This window comes from Apteryx rowi, unplaced genomic scaffold, assembly GCF_003343035.1.
Source record: "Apteryx rowi isolate R43461 unplaced genomic scaffold, aptRow1 scaffold_3, whole genome shotgun sequence".
In the NCBI taxonomy this organism is placed as follows: Eukaryota; Metazoa; Chordata; class Aves; order Apterygiformes; family Apterygidae; genus Apteryx; species Apteryx rowi.
The window spans coordinates 8,400,227-8,416,583 of record NW_020449418.1 but is presented as its reverse complement, the minus strand read 5'-3'; the positions used below and the strand labels follow the sequence as shown (position 1 = coordinate 8,416,583).

General features: G+C 54.6%; 1 protein-coding gene across 1 annotated transcript in view; it reads left to right on the top strand.

Moving 5' to 3' along the window:
• The window catches only part of HPSE2 (heparanase 2 (inactive)), a 111,265-nt gene that overhangs the window by 79,019 nt on the left and 15,889 nt on the right, over positions 1–16,357 (top strand). Inside the window, exons 7-9 of the mRNA XM_026069694.1 lie at positions 9,124–9,217; positions 12,529–12,635; positions 13,870–13,984. Of these exons, the coding sequence (XP_025925479.1) occupies positions 9,124–9,217; positions 12,529–12,635; positions 13,870–13,984 (316 nt within the window). The remainder of the gene's footprint in view (positions 1–9,123; positions 9,218–12,528; positions 12,636–13,869; positions 13,985–16,357) is intronic.

Sequence of the window (16,357 nt, the reverse complement as noted above, 5' to 3'; positions counted from 1 at the left end):
CTGATGCTGGATTAGACCACCCAAGCCATGTGCCAGCCTTGGGCACAGGAGCAGGGGTCTCAGGTCCCAGGTGGGCTTGCGTGTGCTAAGCTGGTACTTTGCAGGGACCGTTCCTGGGGTGCTCAGGTTGCTTTCCTAAAGCTTAGCAGGGTGGTGTATTCAGGCCTCTGCCACCTCCATCCACGCAGCCAGGCACCCTCATCGCCTCCGTGCAGCAGCGCTGGCTCTCTCCAGCACTTGAATTGCTGGTCATGGTGTAAGTCCTGGATACGGGGACTCCAGACCATACTTCCTCTCGTAAAGCCCATCTGGAGACCTGCAAATGAAAGAGCTCAGTGGCTTTTAAGATGTGAGGTTTTCTCACAAGTGTGGTGTTGGCATGTTAACCTTGGAGACTCCTGCAAAAGCAACTGTCTGCATCTCAGAGTGGTTTGCAGCACCAGACAYGACTGGTATTGATCAAGTCCCGTTCCTCGGGGAGCACAGCTTGCCTTGCTGTGTCGTGCCGCAGCGCTGCTTGTCTGCGCTTTTGGCTCTTAAGGCTTCCCCGCCAGGCAGCAGCAGTCTGGTGCAGAAGGGGCAGTGGGGTAGCAGAGCGTTTGGAGCGGGATTTGTGTTACTTACAGGCTCATGCTGTGCAATGATGATCTATGTCTCAGCTGGGAATTTGCTTTTCATGATTACACGATGTGCTGATCGCATTTACTTAGTCCAGGAATTTGCTTTCTGAAACAGGGCTTGATCACTGGGCCAAGCCCTTGGAAGAGTTGAAGGAACAAACTTCCAGACTTCATACATGGAATTTCGTCTTAGCGCGCAGGGAAACTGCGCCGCACGGCTGCTTTGAAACCTTTTGTTATGGGATCAGTGGAAAGTGCTCCGGTGCGGAGCGGCTGTGCCGAAGCAGTGCTGCGAGTCGAAAGGCCGCATGCAGCCCCCCATGAGGGACAGCCGAGCTGAGGAGCTGCTTGTTGAATCATTTCCACTGAAGTGTCCGAGCCGCTTCTCCCCCAGCCCAGGTCTCCGGTGCTGGAGGGTCGTACCCGTATGCATTTGTGAGGACTGGCAATGGCCACCGYTCCAGTCTGGGCTTCTGTACTGTTTGTGAATAAATGTCAAAACAGTGTCTCATCCCTCTGCTCCAAACAACAAAACAAAACAAAACAAGTTCCTTTGTATCCAAGAAGAAAATTATTAGCAGGAAACTAAACTGCTGTCTAACTTCAAGTATGAACGTTTCTGTTCCAAACCCTTAGTGTTCTCCTGGGATATTGGTTATAAATTTGTCAAAACTGTTATTCCTTTGAAAAGGTTGTGCTTGATCCAGAAAAGGAATTGAGAAGGGAATACTTTGCAGGGATCCCTATTCTCTGCGAGAAAATGCACAACTGTTCCCTCTTGTCTGAAATATATCTGATAGAGGAGTGACATGGGGTGTAAATAAGCAGGCTTGCCAGCCTTTCCTAGTATGGTTTCACTTACATATGTAACTCAGCATGTGTGCCTCCCTCTTCAGAAGTAATGTGTTGCTGGTAAGGATGTGTGAATGGCTTAGAAATGTTCAGGGAATTTCCACTAAAAGAGGGTGTGGCAGGTAGGACTGACAGTGGCTCGGAAAGTTTTGGCATTTCCCTCATCATTTAGTCTGTTTGTTATGTTTGGTTATGAGTGAATGCTCAGTTTATTGTGGACCCCCTCAGTCTTTGGATGCGGGTTTCCACTGCTCAGAAATCTTCCCACAGCCATATCTTTTCTCCAGCTTTGCTCCCAAGCTTGGTGTCCTTGCACATGCTGAAGATCTGCTGCCTACTTTAACCAGCAGCTGTGCCTTGGTCCCATTCCTGTGCATGCTCTTAGTTTGTATTGCTCGTTTCCCTCCGAAGGGTTGCACGGAACTCTGAGTTTGTCGAGTTTTATGGGCAAATCCTTGTGCAATGCTACATGGGCACACGTGGGATGCTGCTCAAAGTGCTTTTGCTGGGTTTGGTTTGGTTTGGTTTGGATGAYGCCTCTTCTGGCCCAGACATGCCAAAGGTCCAGGTGGAGACGCTCACGAGGCAGTGGTCTCTGTGCCCCTCTCTTAAGTAGGGGGCAGATTTCCCAAAAGTGCCAAAGAGAGCTGGCCGGTGTGCGCGCACATGCTGAAGTGCATACCAAGGGCACGGAGACACTGTGCTCAAAGTGCGGTGTCTTCTGAGGTTGTGCCCAGATGACAGGGTTTCATGAAAAAATCAGTAGCCAGTCTCCAGTAGYAGATAAACCATGCCAGGCCATGGTTTTGCGCGCTGCTGGTCGTCTGCGCTGCCTGATGATGAGTACAGGCCCTGGCAGAGTGGTGGCCCTGGCCACCAGCACAGTCCTAGGTGATGCCTGTGCACGGCTGGGGGGATGGCAGGGGCCAGGAACAGTTCCCACAGGCAGGTTAGGCGGAGGCACCCCGTTTTGGGGGAGAGCGAGGCATGGGTGTGAGCTGTGCCATTAAGGGCAGAGACCAGCTCCTGGCCATTCGTATTTATTAGTGCATTTATTTGTTGTAGCCTGCATGCCTGGGCACAGAGGAGCTCCCTGACAAGAACTGGTAATTTAGGAGTTTGTTTCATGGACAGAAATAAAACAAGTCAATGGGAAACGCTAAATATTCCTGTATCTGCTCARTTCAGGGCAGCCCGTCCTGCCTGCTACAGCCTGCATGCCTCTTCCCYGTGCCCTGAGGACCAGAGGTGGGCAGTGTCACTCCGCCATGCCCACTGGTCTCTCCCAGGGGAGCAGGGAGCATCCTGCCTCTTTCCTCCAGGGAGGAGCAGGGGTGCCCTGTGTCCGGTACTGCAGCCGCGGGTTGCCCCCTCTCTTTGGGAAGATGCTCAGGGATTGGGGCCAGCTCTGCAGGCAGAGGTGTCTCAGTTTCACAGCTGTGACAGCCGCTGGGTGTCACGCTGACAGAGGGGATCTGCCTCGCGCCACATCCCCGGCAGGCGGCTGCCCTAATTCCAAGCAGACTCTCCCTGTAGCAGCAGGCAACAAAGTAGATCCGGAAATTCCTGAGCTTTGGGAAGTTGGCTTTAATGTAATTAACTGCAACAGAAGAAGAGGTCAGATAATAGGGGCAAAGGTTCCTCTTTAAAATGAAAGGGGAAGTAAATGAAACCAGCTGCCCAGGAGCCAGTGCACTGCCTTCATTAAGTATGGTACGATGCTCATGGTCACACGTAGCAAATTATGGATCTTTCCAGAAAAGCATTGCAAAARTAACACAAGACCTAGAGGTGACAGTACAGGGACATGAAGCCAGGAGCCTGGGAGCCTGGCACTGCCCATCTTTAAGTGCTGCTAAGTTGCTGTGTGTGCCTTGGCCTTGGAGCCTGCCCAAGGACAAGGGCATTTCTGGCTGGGAGCTGTGCTCAGCCCTATGTAAGTAGATCCTCTGCAGCGGCTTTTTTGATGTACCGATTCCAGCTCTTGCCTTTGTGCCTCAAGTCTTGTGCTACAGACCCAGCTAGAGATGGAGACTGGGATTTGGGCTGCTGCATTTCCTAGCACTGCTACAAATCTCTGCCAAGCCTTGGATGAGCCCTCTCCCTTCCCTGTGCTCTGACTTGCCCACCTATGAAGTGACACAGTGATACCTCTCTTTGCAAAATGCACTGATCCTGTCATGGGTTTCCTAATGCATATTCCAATGGGGTTTTTTTAGAAGTGGGGTATCCCTTGCTCTGCAAGTGGGAGGAGGAGACCTGGCCTCACAATTTTGTGTAGTATGCTGTTCCTCAGGACACCTGGAGTGGCTGTGCGTGGCCTTTCCTCTGAGATGTGTGTCTCATCTAGACTTTGGCTAGATCCCCCTTTCCCTTGGTTGGCTCTTCTTGTGTTTCTGCACATTGTCTATCTAGAGATAGCGGCATCAAACTGGGGGACACTGAGTCAGATCTGCGTGCAATTGCCCATATCCAGCACCTCCCATATCAAGAGAAACTGCACGATCTGTGCCTGTGATGGGCATGTTGATATTTCCTAGGCTTCAGGGCCAGCTCTGCTGCTGCATTATATTCAGAGCCCCCTGGAAGGTCTGTCAGCCCATGCTGGAGCAGGATAGCTTGTCCCTGAGCTAAATGCCCTGTGCTAAAAATAATTCCTTTCTGTCTGACGTGAGATTCACCATAGACCTTGCTGGCCCCAGCTAGCACTCCAACTCCTGCCACCAGGTCACCGCACACTTGCCATGGCCTCCCACTGCTTGTGAAGTCAAGCAAGGGAGCTGGTGAGGGAGGGACTCCCCTACCCCTCTGCAGAGCCGCAGCTGCCCAGCGACTCTGGCCTGGGCTGAGCAGAGCTTGGCCACTTGTCTGCTTTGGCACTGAGACCTCGTAGGTATCGGGAGAGGAGGAAGCAGCTGCCCTTTGGGCCCTGTGCGCTGCACTGCTGCTTGGGGACATGCTTGTCAGCGTGGGAGCTCTCTGCAGCTGCTGCTGGCTTTTTTGGAGGTTGGAGAGATGTGACTGTTAGAAGTTTTTTTATGTCAAGTGCACTGAGTCATTGTATATATCAGAAAAGCTGCAGTCTTTGCTCCTGGGAATAATCCATGCCTAACAATCCCTTCTCCTGCTTTGAAGAACTGTCACTTGCGTGAGTCTTGCGTAGATTTCTATATTTCCTTTACTGATGGTTGAAGTTTTCAACAGGAAGTGCCTGAATCTCGATTACAAAATCTAGAGCTGGAAATGACTTACTGGTTCCTGAATAGCCTGGCACTAAATCAGCAAAACCCTCGGTGTCTTTTTCTTCCTTGCTGGCCTTGTGCAGATGATCCCATTTTCTCTCTCTCCCAGTTTGGGTGTTTTGAAAGTACCCATCGATGTCTAAGAGCTTCCTAGGCAGATCTGCAAGAGAGCCCTGTTGGTCTTAGAGAAATCTTGTAATTTTCTTCATGCTCTGCTTAAAGACCCAAAGCTGAGGGGTTCCCCTCTTTGCTCGCTGTGGGAGACACGCTATCAACAAAGAGATTTCCTGATATTAAAGCACAATGTTTATTTTTGCCTTTCATCCCTGTGCCATTCCCCATTTCTCTGGGTTGTTAATGAAGGTGTCAAATAACCATGATCATGGCATTGTCCCCAGGCATTTCTGTTCTCTGAAGGGTCTTAACTGGCTCAGCACAGCAAGCACCTTCCCACGCTGGTTCCTCTTAGTTTGTGAGAAACAAGCACAGTGGGGAGAGCAGTTAGTTAGAGTCGTCTTCTTTGGGGGCTGTTACTGGTTAAAATAGCAATGTTCCCCTCTGTTTGCAGTAGAGCTGCAAGTCAGAGCACACCTTGCACTTGGAAGAGCTGACGAGGAGGCCTCAGCTTGCATTTGGTGTCTGAAGGGTTTATTTTGGTCTCTGTGATCATATTGGTTTGCACAGACCAGGTGAACCCTGAAGAAAGCCTGTGGTTTTGGAGGAAYGATATGTTGACTGACATAGCTCTAACTTCACTTTTCTCGTTAATACAACCTTCTTTTTATGGCCTTTCAGCCAGTTTTCAGCCCAAGTGATGGGGCTTTTAGTCTACACCAGTCCAAAAGATCTCTTCTGTTCAGCATTTACGTGCTGTGCTGAAATCCAAACATCTGCCATCCCCAGAGTCCATTGCTTTGTAATTTTGTCTTAAAAAGTAATCTCTGCAAACCCCGTCACTGCCTGCTGCTTACTGATCTGTTGTCGTCTCGGCAGCCAGTGATTCAATATTATGTAAGAACTGATGATATTCTGAACGCTTCCCAAGTCCCCCTTGGAGATCATCTCTGCCCTTAGCATCTTACAGCCAACAAGGACACACTGGACAGTCTCTCTTTCTTACTTTCTCTTCTTACAAAATGTTGGAGTGAAACAGAGGTCCGATAGGCATGATCCTGTGTTTCCACAGCTGGAACTCTGTACCTGGGAGAGAATTTTCAGAGGAGTTACTTCTGTTTTGGGGCATTTGCAAGTTGAGCCTGTAATTTGTTTCTGTTCTGGGCCAGTTAGTCCTGGCATTGCTCACCTTTCACTGCAGCCCTGAGCGGCTCCACGCATATTTACCCTATTACCTGATTTGTGCACTGGAGCAGCGAGAAGCAAAAGTGCTCTTTGAGCATTTGTAAATGTTGCACGTGTGCTGTGCGCTCCGCTGCGCCTGATTTAGCGTGCAGCATCCTTTGGGGATGCTCCTGCCCTCACGTGCGTTCATGCACCCAAGCAAATACGCCACGACGACCACTACAGCTGCTCTCTTCTCTCCCTCCGGCTTTGGGCTTGCTGCCATGGGTTCTGGGCTTGCTTTCGGTTCACTAACAGCCTTTCTGCCTTTAACAAGGAAATGTTCCTTCTGTCTTTTGTCTGTGTTAGACCTGTCTCCGGGAGCGAGTGTGATACAGCAATGGGCTTTCCAGTGCTCACTGGGCCCAGGCGGGATGCATGTTAGAAAGAAATCACCCCTGTAAATAGGCTGTAGCTCTGGAAAGGTGAAACTGTCTTTTTTCAGACCCCGGGATACCAAGGGATTTCTGAGGGCCTGTCTTCCTCTGTACTGCTTTTCCCACCTGTGTACACGGTGCCCCTCGTCCCCCTGCAAAACCCCAGGACTGTCTGGAAGGCACAGGCCTTAAGGAGAGAAGAGGATCTGTTTTCCATACACCCATCCCAGGAACTAGAAATCCTTTCCTGCTCAGAGGCCCAGGGTGCCATGGACCCCACCAGCTCTCCTGGGACGCGTGGCAGGCTCTTGGCACCCTGCCGGGGTGTCTGCCCCCTTTCCCCTGCACAGCCGGGGCACCGGCTGCGTGCAGCCTGGCGTTCCCTCTCCTCCGGACATATATACCTGTCTGCAGCAGCATCTGTTTCCCCCTCGAGCCCATGCAGTGCTGAAAAAGCCTTGCTGGACTCTTCTGTATCAAATTCCATGTTATTAGCAGTGAGGAAGTCTCTTTTCTCGGCTATTTTTCCAGCGCCAGTGCCAAAGATGGTAGGGCAGCTTGCAGAAAACCTCTGGTTCTGAGAGCAGCAAAGAGATTTCTCTGCTGCACCCCAGCACGCCCAAAAGGGCCCAAGGGGCTGGTATATATTCTATAGGGATTGTGCTTTGCTGCCTCCTTCCTGAGGCCTCCTGCCCCCTGCGCGTACCAGCACCTATGGCTGCACTAAAGAGGGAGAAGGGTCTGTGTAGCTCTGGTTAACTCAGGGTAACCAGCCCAGCCTCCTCTGCTGCTGCCGAACAGGCAGGATGCGGATCCAGAGAGGGATCGGAGGCAGCAGCCAGGCCTGGCAGCCCACCCGGAGCTGCTGTCATTCCTGTGCCACCTACAGCAACCCTGCACCAGGATGGCTCCGGCACACTCCAGGACTTGCTGCGTCGAGCRGCTGATACACGCTGGAGATTTGGGGGGAAGAGGGTCAGAAAGTTCCTGTTGCAAAACTTACTTATCGGCCAGATGGATGTTCCTGGGTTATGTCAGTGCGTGCTTCAGCAGAAGCCTTGGTGTCGCTGTACAGCTGGAAAGACGCTCTGGGAGATCTGCAAGGGATGCCGATCTTCCCTGTGTGGCGTCAGAGTTGCYGGTCCCAGACACTTCTTCAGGAGGAGCCGTTCTGGATCACCTCCAAATATAGGGTGTTTGGACTCTGGGACAGACAACTTCACCTAATGTCCTCGAGCCAGGAGACAGTATTCAGGCATTTCAAAGCCTTCCTCCCACACTTAGAGACAGATGATTCAGATTATGATTGGCAGCACTATAGCCGTGTTTTATATAAGCAAGCACATGGAGAGCAGGAGTCAGCCCTCTGTGTGGGAAATGGTCTGTGGCATTTCCACGGCAGAAATTATTTCTGCGAGAGCAGGGCTTCCCCTGCAGCACTGGCAATGGGGAACGCAGGTACAGGACACAGGCGCTTCTCGAGGGGGCATTTGGTTGTGGACATTTTGCAGGGAGCAGGAATGAGGAAGGGGCAGGTTGTGCTGGGAGCAGGGCTTGCTCCTCAGTGTGCTGCAATGCGGTTATCCCCACRGCTGGGGATGCGGTGCCGCTCTGATGATCTCCAGGAGCAGCCGCAGCCTCCCTTGTCCTATCTCAGGTGTGTCCTGTGCTGCCTGGGCCAAAGATAGACAATTTTCAGAGTGTCTCAGAGGCTGTTTTTCTGCTGGGGATCCTTCTACTCTTTGGTGTCGGTGGCCTGCCTCTTTTGGCTAATGGGCCCTTCATTTAAGCCCCATTAGATGTGTATCATCTGTTTTGCCATTCGTAAAAGCAGTCTTTCCAGTAGCAATGATGCTGGCTCCCAGGAGCAAATGGCTCCTCCACATTTTCAAAGTAGGGTGCCCCTAAGGCAGGCGATAAGTATGGCYGGTAAGTCAAGAGTCTCTTGGCAGTGTGTTGCAGGCTGTGCAGGCAGCGGCCAGGCAGCACACGCACCCTCCGGGGTGCATGGTGTGCGTGCCCGTGGGAGCCGAGGGCACCCTGTGCCAGGGTCACTCGGCAGCCCTGGCTGCTGTCAGCTCTCTGTGGGGGGTAGCTGCTCTTTGGGGGAGCTGGAGGACAGAGCATGGCCCCTGCAAGGGGAGCCCGCTGGCTCCCGGGCTCACGCTGCACAGCTGCTGCATTTAGCATCCACTGTCCTCTCTGCCCTGGGGAGCTGCTGCCCGCCTCGAGTAGCCAAGACTTGCCTTGTCGTTGAGCCCGGGCCCTGCTGCCACACACACTGTGTCAGAGGTTCCCTTTCTGTGGGGTCTGTGTGAGYTGAGCACATGGGATGGCCAGCAAAGCCTTGCAGGGTGGCGTTTCGCTCCCAGCCTTTTGCRTTCTGCTCCCAGTATTGCTTTTCCACCAACGGTAATGAAGCAAGGGCAAAGCTTCCCAAGCGCTTCTGCAATGTGGGTGCTCAGTGTTTAGGTTTAGTCCGTCTCACTGTGCATTGCCCTCATGGACAGAAAGGATCTGCCAGACACAGCCATGGCCAGAGGGTCAGAGGTGGGGAAGGTGCAAGGAGACCCATGTAAAGCAGGGACTTTCCCTGAGCGGAGGAGGCCTGGGACAGCAGTGGGACATGAAGACATGGTTTGGGGCAGAGCTACTCCCAGCTGTCTGATTCTTGCCTTCTTATTTTCATTCCAGTTACTACATTGATGGCCGAGTGGCCAAAGTGACGGACTTCCTGAAAACGCGCCTGTTAGACACGCTCTCTGACCAGATCAGGAAAATCCAGAAAGTGCGTGAGTGCAAAGGGTCTGCGAGGGGTGAGCGGGGTTCGCCCAGCTTGCTGAGGGGGCCGGCCGCCAGGCCGGCTTCGCCGGGGGCTTGGACGTACTTGCAGGGTAGCTGGCGTGAGCAGGGCCAGGGGATGCAAAGGTGGCACAGACCGTGCTGCAGGCGCAGGAGCACATGTGTGATGGGAGAGCTTGGAAAGGAGACCTACTGCTGGGGATGGCCGGGCTCCCAGCTTCCTTCCCAAATGCTCTCAAGGACAGAAGTAAAGCCCTGGCAGCGCCGCTGCTGGCCCCTGATGTGCAACGCCATGGGGGGCCGGAGGGAAGAAGAGCAGCTCCGGTCGCTGGGCTCCAGCRGAGCAGGAGGGGTGGCAGAGGCATGCAGGGATGAGGGCAGCGCAGGCATGTCCCCAGGGTGGCTGGATCTACAGGGCAGGGTGCGGACACAGCTGGGTGAAACCTCTCCAGAGCAGCCCGCTCTTGCGAGTCTCCCCTTCGCTCCTGAGGGGAGCATGAAAAGCATCTGTTTTCTGTAACCTGCTCCCTTGGAGGAGAGGAGGGGAGGGAGCGACCAGGAGGTACCAAGCAGGCCAGGATGCTGCCAGTGCCTTGCCTGCTCAGAAGAGGCTTCATACCGCAAAATGTTAGAGCAGGAGAGATGGGAGCGACCATCAAGTGACCATAAAATGATCCRAGAGAGTAGGACCTGAGCACAGATTGGGCGAAACGTTGGCATTCACCTGTGGTCCAAACGCACCTTTTGCGAGGAAGACAACCACAGGAGGTTTTCAGTGGCCTTCTGCTTGCTCTGCTTTCCACCAGTGCCTAAAATGTTACTTGCAGAATTGTGACCGTTGCAATTCCAGGGCGATTTTTGCTAGCACAGAATCACCATCATTCTGAACAACTGTTTTTTTTTCCCCTGATGATCATGTTTTGACTGTGTTATAAAACCCAGCTGTTGTTCGCTTGCTGTGTCGGAGCCTACAGCACCGCCTGGCTAGCACAGCGCTCGGAAAGCATTCCCGTTCCTGCCGGTCGGGGAGATGAGGCTGGAGCTTGTAACGACTGCATAGGAAACGGGGGCTTCTCAGGGTCCTCGTGCTTCAACTGATAYGGGGTCAGGGCTGCGGCCCAGCCTGCCCAGTTGTCAGTCCCGCAAAAAATAAGGAGCGCCTATAAACAGGGAAGTCTTTAGGGACTGGAGGATGCATCTGCCTGTCTGTCTTGTCTAGGTTTTCGTACCATACCAGTCACCACAATGTCTTACTGTTGCAATTCCTGCAGGGAGAAACTGTAGGATGAGTAAACAACCCAAAGAGGCCCCAGGAAAGGGGATGTGAGGGTCTGCACAGCAAAACCGGGGGAGAGCATCCGCTTGCCGAGTCCTCTAGCGCAAGCTGGGAATCATCCACGCATGCTCCCAGCGCTGGAAGGCGTTGCAGGGCGGCTGGTGGGATCGGCGCGGGGGCAAGAGGGAGGCTCCGTCTGGCCTTGATTCTGCCGGAGGGATGTAACTGAGAAAAAAGCWGCAGCGCCAGCCACACCGACGCTGTTGAGCCGCCTTCCGGTGAGGGGACAGGATGCGGTCTGCCCGAGGGCAGACACGGTGGAGGGCTCACCGCCTTCTTGCCAAGGAGGGACCGTAATGTACCCACAGTAGGGCAGCAGAGGAAGCGTTTGCCATGCCCACCATGGTCTGTGGGGTGGGCATGGCCAGGCGGGAAGGGGCACAAGGACTCCCTGGACTTTGTCCAGTCACGGGTAGCAAGTAGGTGCCCTCTGTGAGGGTGTGTGGTGCCATTGCGCCTGCAGAGCGCAGGTCTGCGCGGCACGGAAGCCTTGGCAGCACTGTGGGGCCCGGGGAGAAACCTCCAGGGAATGCCAGTGTGGCTGAGCAAAAGCACAGCGCTGGGTGCTAATAGCCTCCAGCTTGGCTTTGAGTATGTGCATCCTGCCGGGGCTGATTAGAGCAGCTGGGCTTGTCCACTTCCCTGTTTTATTGCTTCCTCTCTGACTGAGGAAGGTGGCGGGCTTAGATAATTATAGGCAGGATGCCAACACCTCTGGGGCTTCAGGCAGGGATGTCGACTCTCGCAGGCTGTGAGTGGGAGGCAGTCCAGAGCTGGCGTATTTAACATCTTTGAGGGATCCCAGTCCATCCAGCACATTCCAGCATCCTGCACTAATGGGGCAGGATCCGTCAGGCTGCGCGGAGTGCTTCCCGGGCCGCGGGGCTTGCAGACATCTGCTTGCGGGAGCTCCGAGCCCGGCCGGCAGTAGTGGGAGAGCCGGAGAGAAGAAGATGCTTCGCGTGGCGCCGCGGGTTGCTTGCGTTGAGAAAGGGCAGCTCCTGCCATCTGAGCCCTCCTGTCATGCCTGGCCTCTTGCAGAGGCTTGTGCGGTCCATGGGAGTCCTTCAGGTGAAGGCCAAGGGGCAAGCCAGCGTGCTCAGACACGCATGTCCCAGTGGTGACAGGGACCCCTCAGATGGCAAGGCAGCCCCTGCCCAGGCGTCACGCTGGCTCTGCGAGTGTCTCGGGACCTGCACTGCTCTCTTCTCTGGTTCCTGCTGTGCCTTCTAGTGGCTCTAGGGCACCTCTGCACTTCTCGGGTCCCTGTTGCTTTTCTGCCCTGGCCACAGCTCCGGAAGATGGAAAGCAGACTTGTGCTAGAGGCAGGAGAGATTGAAGAACAGTGTCCTGCCACCAAGACACCGTCAGGGCAAGCTAGTGGCCATGCCAGGGCAGGGGGCCCTGTGCGGTACCAGGGCCAGGCAGGCACTGGCTGCCCTGGAGCTCCCCTGGTGAAGGACGGCCTCGCAAGCCTGCAGCGCAGGGACTGCAGCTTCCCAGCATGTAGCGCAAAACAAGAGATGGCTGGCTTGGCTTTAAATCACATTTTTGTAAGAGTTTGAGGAGRAAGAAGCTCTTCCACGAAGGGCAGGTGCCAGCCCCTGCCAGCAGGTATAGTGCCAGTCTGGGTCACCAGCTGGTGCCAAGCAGGGTCTGCAAGGGTATAAAAAGTGCCAYGTGCCCTGCCTCATCAGCCACGCTCGCAGGCAGGAAACCCTCGGCCCTGCGTGTCGGAGAGGCCTGGGCTTGTGGCACAGTGGTGATATCCGAATGACTCGTAAAATCGCGCTCCACAGCAGGGCTGGGAGGGATGCTTGGCAGGAGGTCGGATCACAGCTGGGCAGTTGCTCAGGTCGCCTGCTGCTACAAGCTCTCCCCAGGCCAGAGGATCGCAATGAGCAGCACTTGTTGCAGGGCACGGGAGTAAAGCCTGTTCGTTGCTCTTGTCTTACGTACAGGTAGTGAACACGTACACGCCTGGGAAGAAGATCTGGCTGGAAGGCGTTGGAGCTACCTCAGCTGGAGGCATGAACAACCTCTCTGATTCCTACGCCGCTGGGTTCCTGTGAGTCACGCTGGTGCTCGGGAGCGATAACTGCATGGGCTCTGCAGGCAGCATGCTGCAAACTGCACAAAACAGCTGTCTGCAGCTGGGAGAGGGTCAGCTCTCTGCCTAGACACTGGCACCCGCGACTGCTGGSGTACTGCTTTGGTACACCACTAGCAGCCGGGGGCACTGTTATTTTCTCTGTAGCATCCATATTACCTACCCTCAGCTCTGCTTTTCTCTAGATGATGTAGTCTCTGGCCAGGGGAGCAGAGTAAGGATATGACTGCTGCCAGCCCCATAGGGCATATGCATGAAAGTGGGGGTGTGATCAAAGCAGGATCAAAGAGGCTGTTGGCACTGGATCTTGGCCCTTGTGTTCCTGATGAGCCTGCCTCACTCAGGAGGTTCAGCAATGCCCATGTCCTCGTCCTCACTSAAAGTTTTTCTTTCAGGCTGCAACCACAGCTCCTCTGGCGCATTCAGGCCCTCCCTCCCTCGCTGGGCATTTGTGTCTCTGCAGGACGCAGGGCCCAGCAAAGTGCTTGACAGGACTCTGGTCTGGAAACCATTTTCTCCCCTTCTTAGAAACCACAACTATTCCTGATTCCTGGGGCTTTTCTAATGGTGCAGCCCAGTAGCACGTAAATCCTGCTGCAAAGCCCCAGTCCGTATCTTCAGAGCTAGCTGTAATCATGAAAGATTGAGAAAGATTATCCACACTTTGGAACGAGGTGTAGGAACATGCCTGAGGATATCTGGCATGTGGCAGGCTGAGACTGTTGAAGATGTTGCAGAGAAAGGGTGTGCAGAGAGGGGATGGTCAGGCCCCCTTTTTGGTAAAACAGCCAGCCTGGGTGCAGAGCTTGCAGGCTGTGGAGAGCGAGGGTGCGCACAAGGCTTGGGGCGCAGGACGGTGACACCGGGGCTGCACGCGGGAGGGCTCAGGCGTGCAGTGGGGACGTGCAAGCTGGGCACGCACAGGGGGCAGGGATGGCTGTAGAGGGAGGCACGCAGGTTTGGTGCGGGGAAATCTGAGGCAGGGGAAGGGGTGGCCAGCAGCTGCTTAACGTCCAGCTCGTGAAGCCATTTGAAGTCTTTGGCTCGCTCGCTGTGGAGCACTATCAGATCTGGCGTGCCAGCAGCGGCCCTGCATGCTCAAGGTCCGAGCGCCTCTGTGCTTCGGGCAGGCGGGTGCCAGGGGTCTGGTGGCCCCCCGTGGCACCGTGACTCAGCTCTCCCCGGGCTCCAGGTGGCTGAACACGCTGGGCTTGCTGGCCAGCCAGGGCATCGACGTGGTGGTGCGGCAGTCCTTCCTCGACCACGGGCACAACCATCTCGTGGACCAGAACTTCAACCCTCTGCCGGTAGGTCTGCCTGGGGGCGCGGGTGTTCACACTGGCGATCGTGCGCCCCTTCTCTCTGCTAGTCTTGCGGGGGGTGGGTTTTTCCCTTTCCTGCTCACAGCAAAATGTGCTGCCTTTGTCCCTGACCCGTTTCACAGACTCTTGGCTTCGCCACAAAAACAATCCTGCACACAGTTGAGAATCCACTTCTCTTTGTGGCCTGTTTGAACTCGTCTTGAAAATGAATTTTTCCAGATCTGTTTCTTTCAATGTTAATAGGAGACATTAGTTAATGTCAAACACAACATGTTGAAGGCAGATGGGAGAGCATTACCTCTGTAGCTGAAGCTTTATCTAAGCAAGAGTAGTAGTACCGGGGGCTTGGTAGCTCAGGATGGAGGGTGACGCCACCGAAGAGGTGCCAGCGTGGATGAGGGCCAATGCAGCACAGCCCTTGGAGGGGCCATATGCGAGGGCAAGGCCAGGAGGCAGCCCCAAGCAGGGGTTTAGAGCCAGGAGGAGGGGGGATGCTGCAGGAGCACACTGCCAGGTGGGCAGCAGATCACTGGTGGCACGCTGGCCCAGGGCAAGCAAYGCTGGAGCCTCGGCGCCTGCCTGCAGGTTTCTAGAAACCAAAGTGAAAGTCACTCAGAGCTTCACGCAAAACAGCAATCCTCATCTGTGCTCCGCAGCATCCCTTGCGCTTCAAAAAGGCCGGGGCAGCTGGGGCTCCCAGCACACAGCGTGCTAATAAAGAAACCGTATGTAGAACTGCTTTAAAAGTAGCAGGTTTCCTTTTCATCTTTTGTTTTGGTCTAGTAAATTCTCCACCTTGTAAGTGGAGAACTTGGCCGAGCGGAGGGGTGCTCTGCATCTCCCCTGGAAGGAATTTGCAGGGGCGGTCCAGGGCAGCGACCCGGCAGACACTGCCAGCCGGTCCGGGAGTGTGTAATGGAGATCTGGGAATCATAAGGGGAGCCGCATCAGAGAGGTATGCRTTTGGTAAGGCAACCCTGCCAGTAAAAACCTGCATTTTTACGTTGTGCTGGGATCTTGGGGAGCGACTGCAAAGGGTCAGAGCCTCAGGGAGCCGCGTTTCACCCTTGTCTCCTACCTACTCAGTCAGGGAAAAGAGCACCCCCATGATGTGACAGCATCACTGAACATCAGGGAAAGACATGGGAGGTGTCTTGGACACTAGGTCTGCTTTAATCCTTCCAGCACTGCCTTGCGGGTGGCTTCAGAGAGCAAATGCCTAAGCAGGAGTGCATGGTCCCCTGCTTGTGCTGCTCCGGGCTTCCCTGAATGGCCGAGCACTCGTCCCCCGGGGAGCCCTGGGCTGCTCTGTGGGCACCCCTCTGCAAATATAGCCCTAGGCTACGGGGTCCTGGGCTGATGGGAGTTTGGTGGGCCTTGAACTTCATTTGATATGCATCTGAGCCTAGGGCAAATGCTTGACGGATTTCTTCTGAAGAGTCAGTTCCTCTGGCCAAGCCACATCCCCCCCATCCCCAGGGGCTTGGGGCCTTCCCAGGTTCCTCCTTGGTTGGACTAGTGTAGCCCAGACCCTGCCCGCAGCGAGAGTGGGGGCAGCAGGCGGTGGGTGGCCCCTGGCCAGCTCTCCCAGCAGTGCGGGCTGTACCTGCCGCTAAGTTCTCCACAAAGTGCTTGGAGCAGACATGGAGTTACGAGCAGGACTGAGGCCAGGATAGGAGGTCCAGGAATAAACCTGGACTGTTAAAGACAATCAAGGTCTTTAAAATGGATTTTACTGTTGTTTTAAAGATAATTCTTCTAATAAATTAGACACCACCCCCTCTCATAACCRTTTCCTCACTCTCCCACATGCTTCAGCATTGATTTGTTTCCCATGTTCCARTATCATGTTCCTGCACAAACTCTAATGTGTGCTTTTAAAACCCATTTCTCTCCCCTCCTGTGGTTTAAAAGAGCCATGGGCAGGTGCAAATTGCTGGAGGGCTTAAAAGCTGCAAACATGAAAAAGCCCAGCAAGACCAGACCGTGACCTGGTTGGAGGTGTAGCGGCCGCTATTTTCCCGTGGGAGCTATCAGCGAGATGAAAGCCGCTGAATGTACCTGTGCAGGGTCGCTGCGCCGTGAAATCCAATCTGCTCATTAGCTGCCATGACAAAGACTTTTCCACATGCAGCCTGGGCGTGAGTCAGCTGGCTGCTGAGAGAAGGGCCGCGGCGCTGCGGGATCAATCGCTGCTCCAGCTGGCAGCTTGTCAGGGAGCCGGGAGCTGGGACGGGGCTCCCCGTAGGAGCCTTGCCTCTCCTCCTCCCGTGCCACTGCTGGGCCGCGCTTGTCAGATAGGAGGGCAGCGTGTTTCGGGCTCGCAGATGCCGAGCTGAAGCTGCTCCTCTTACAGCA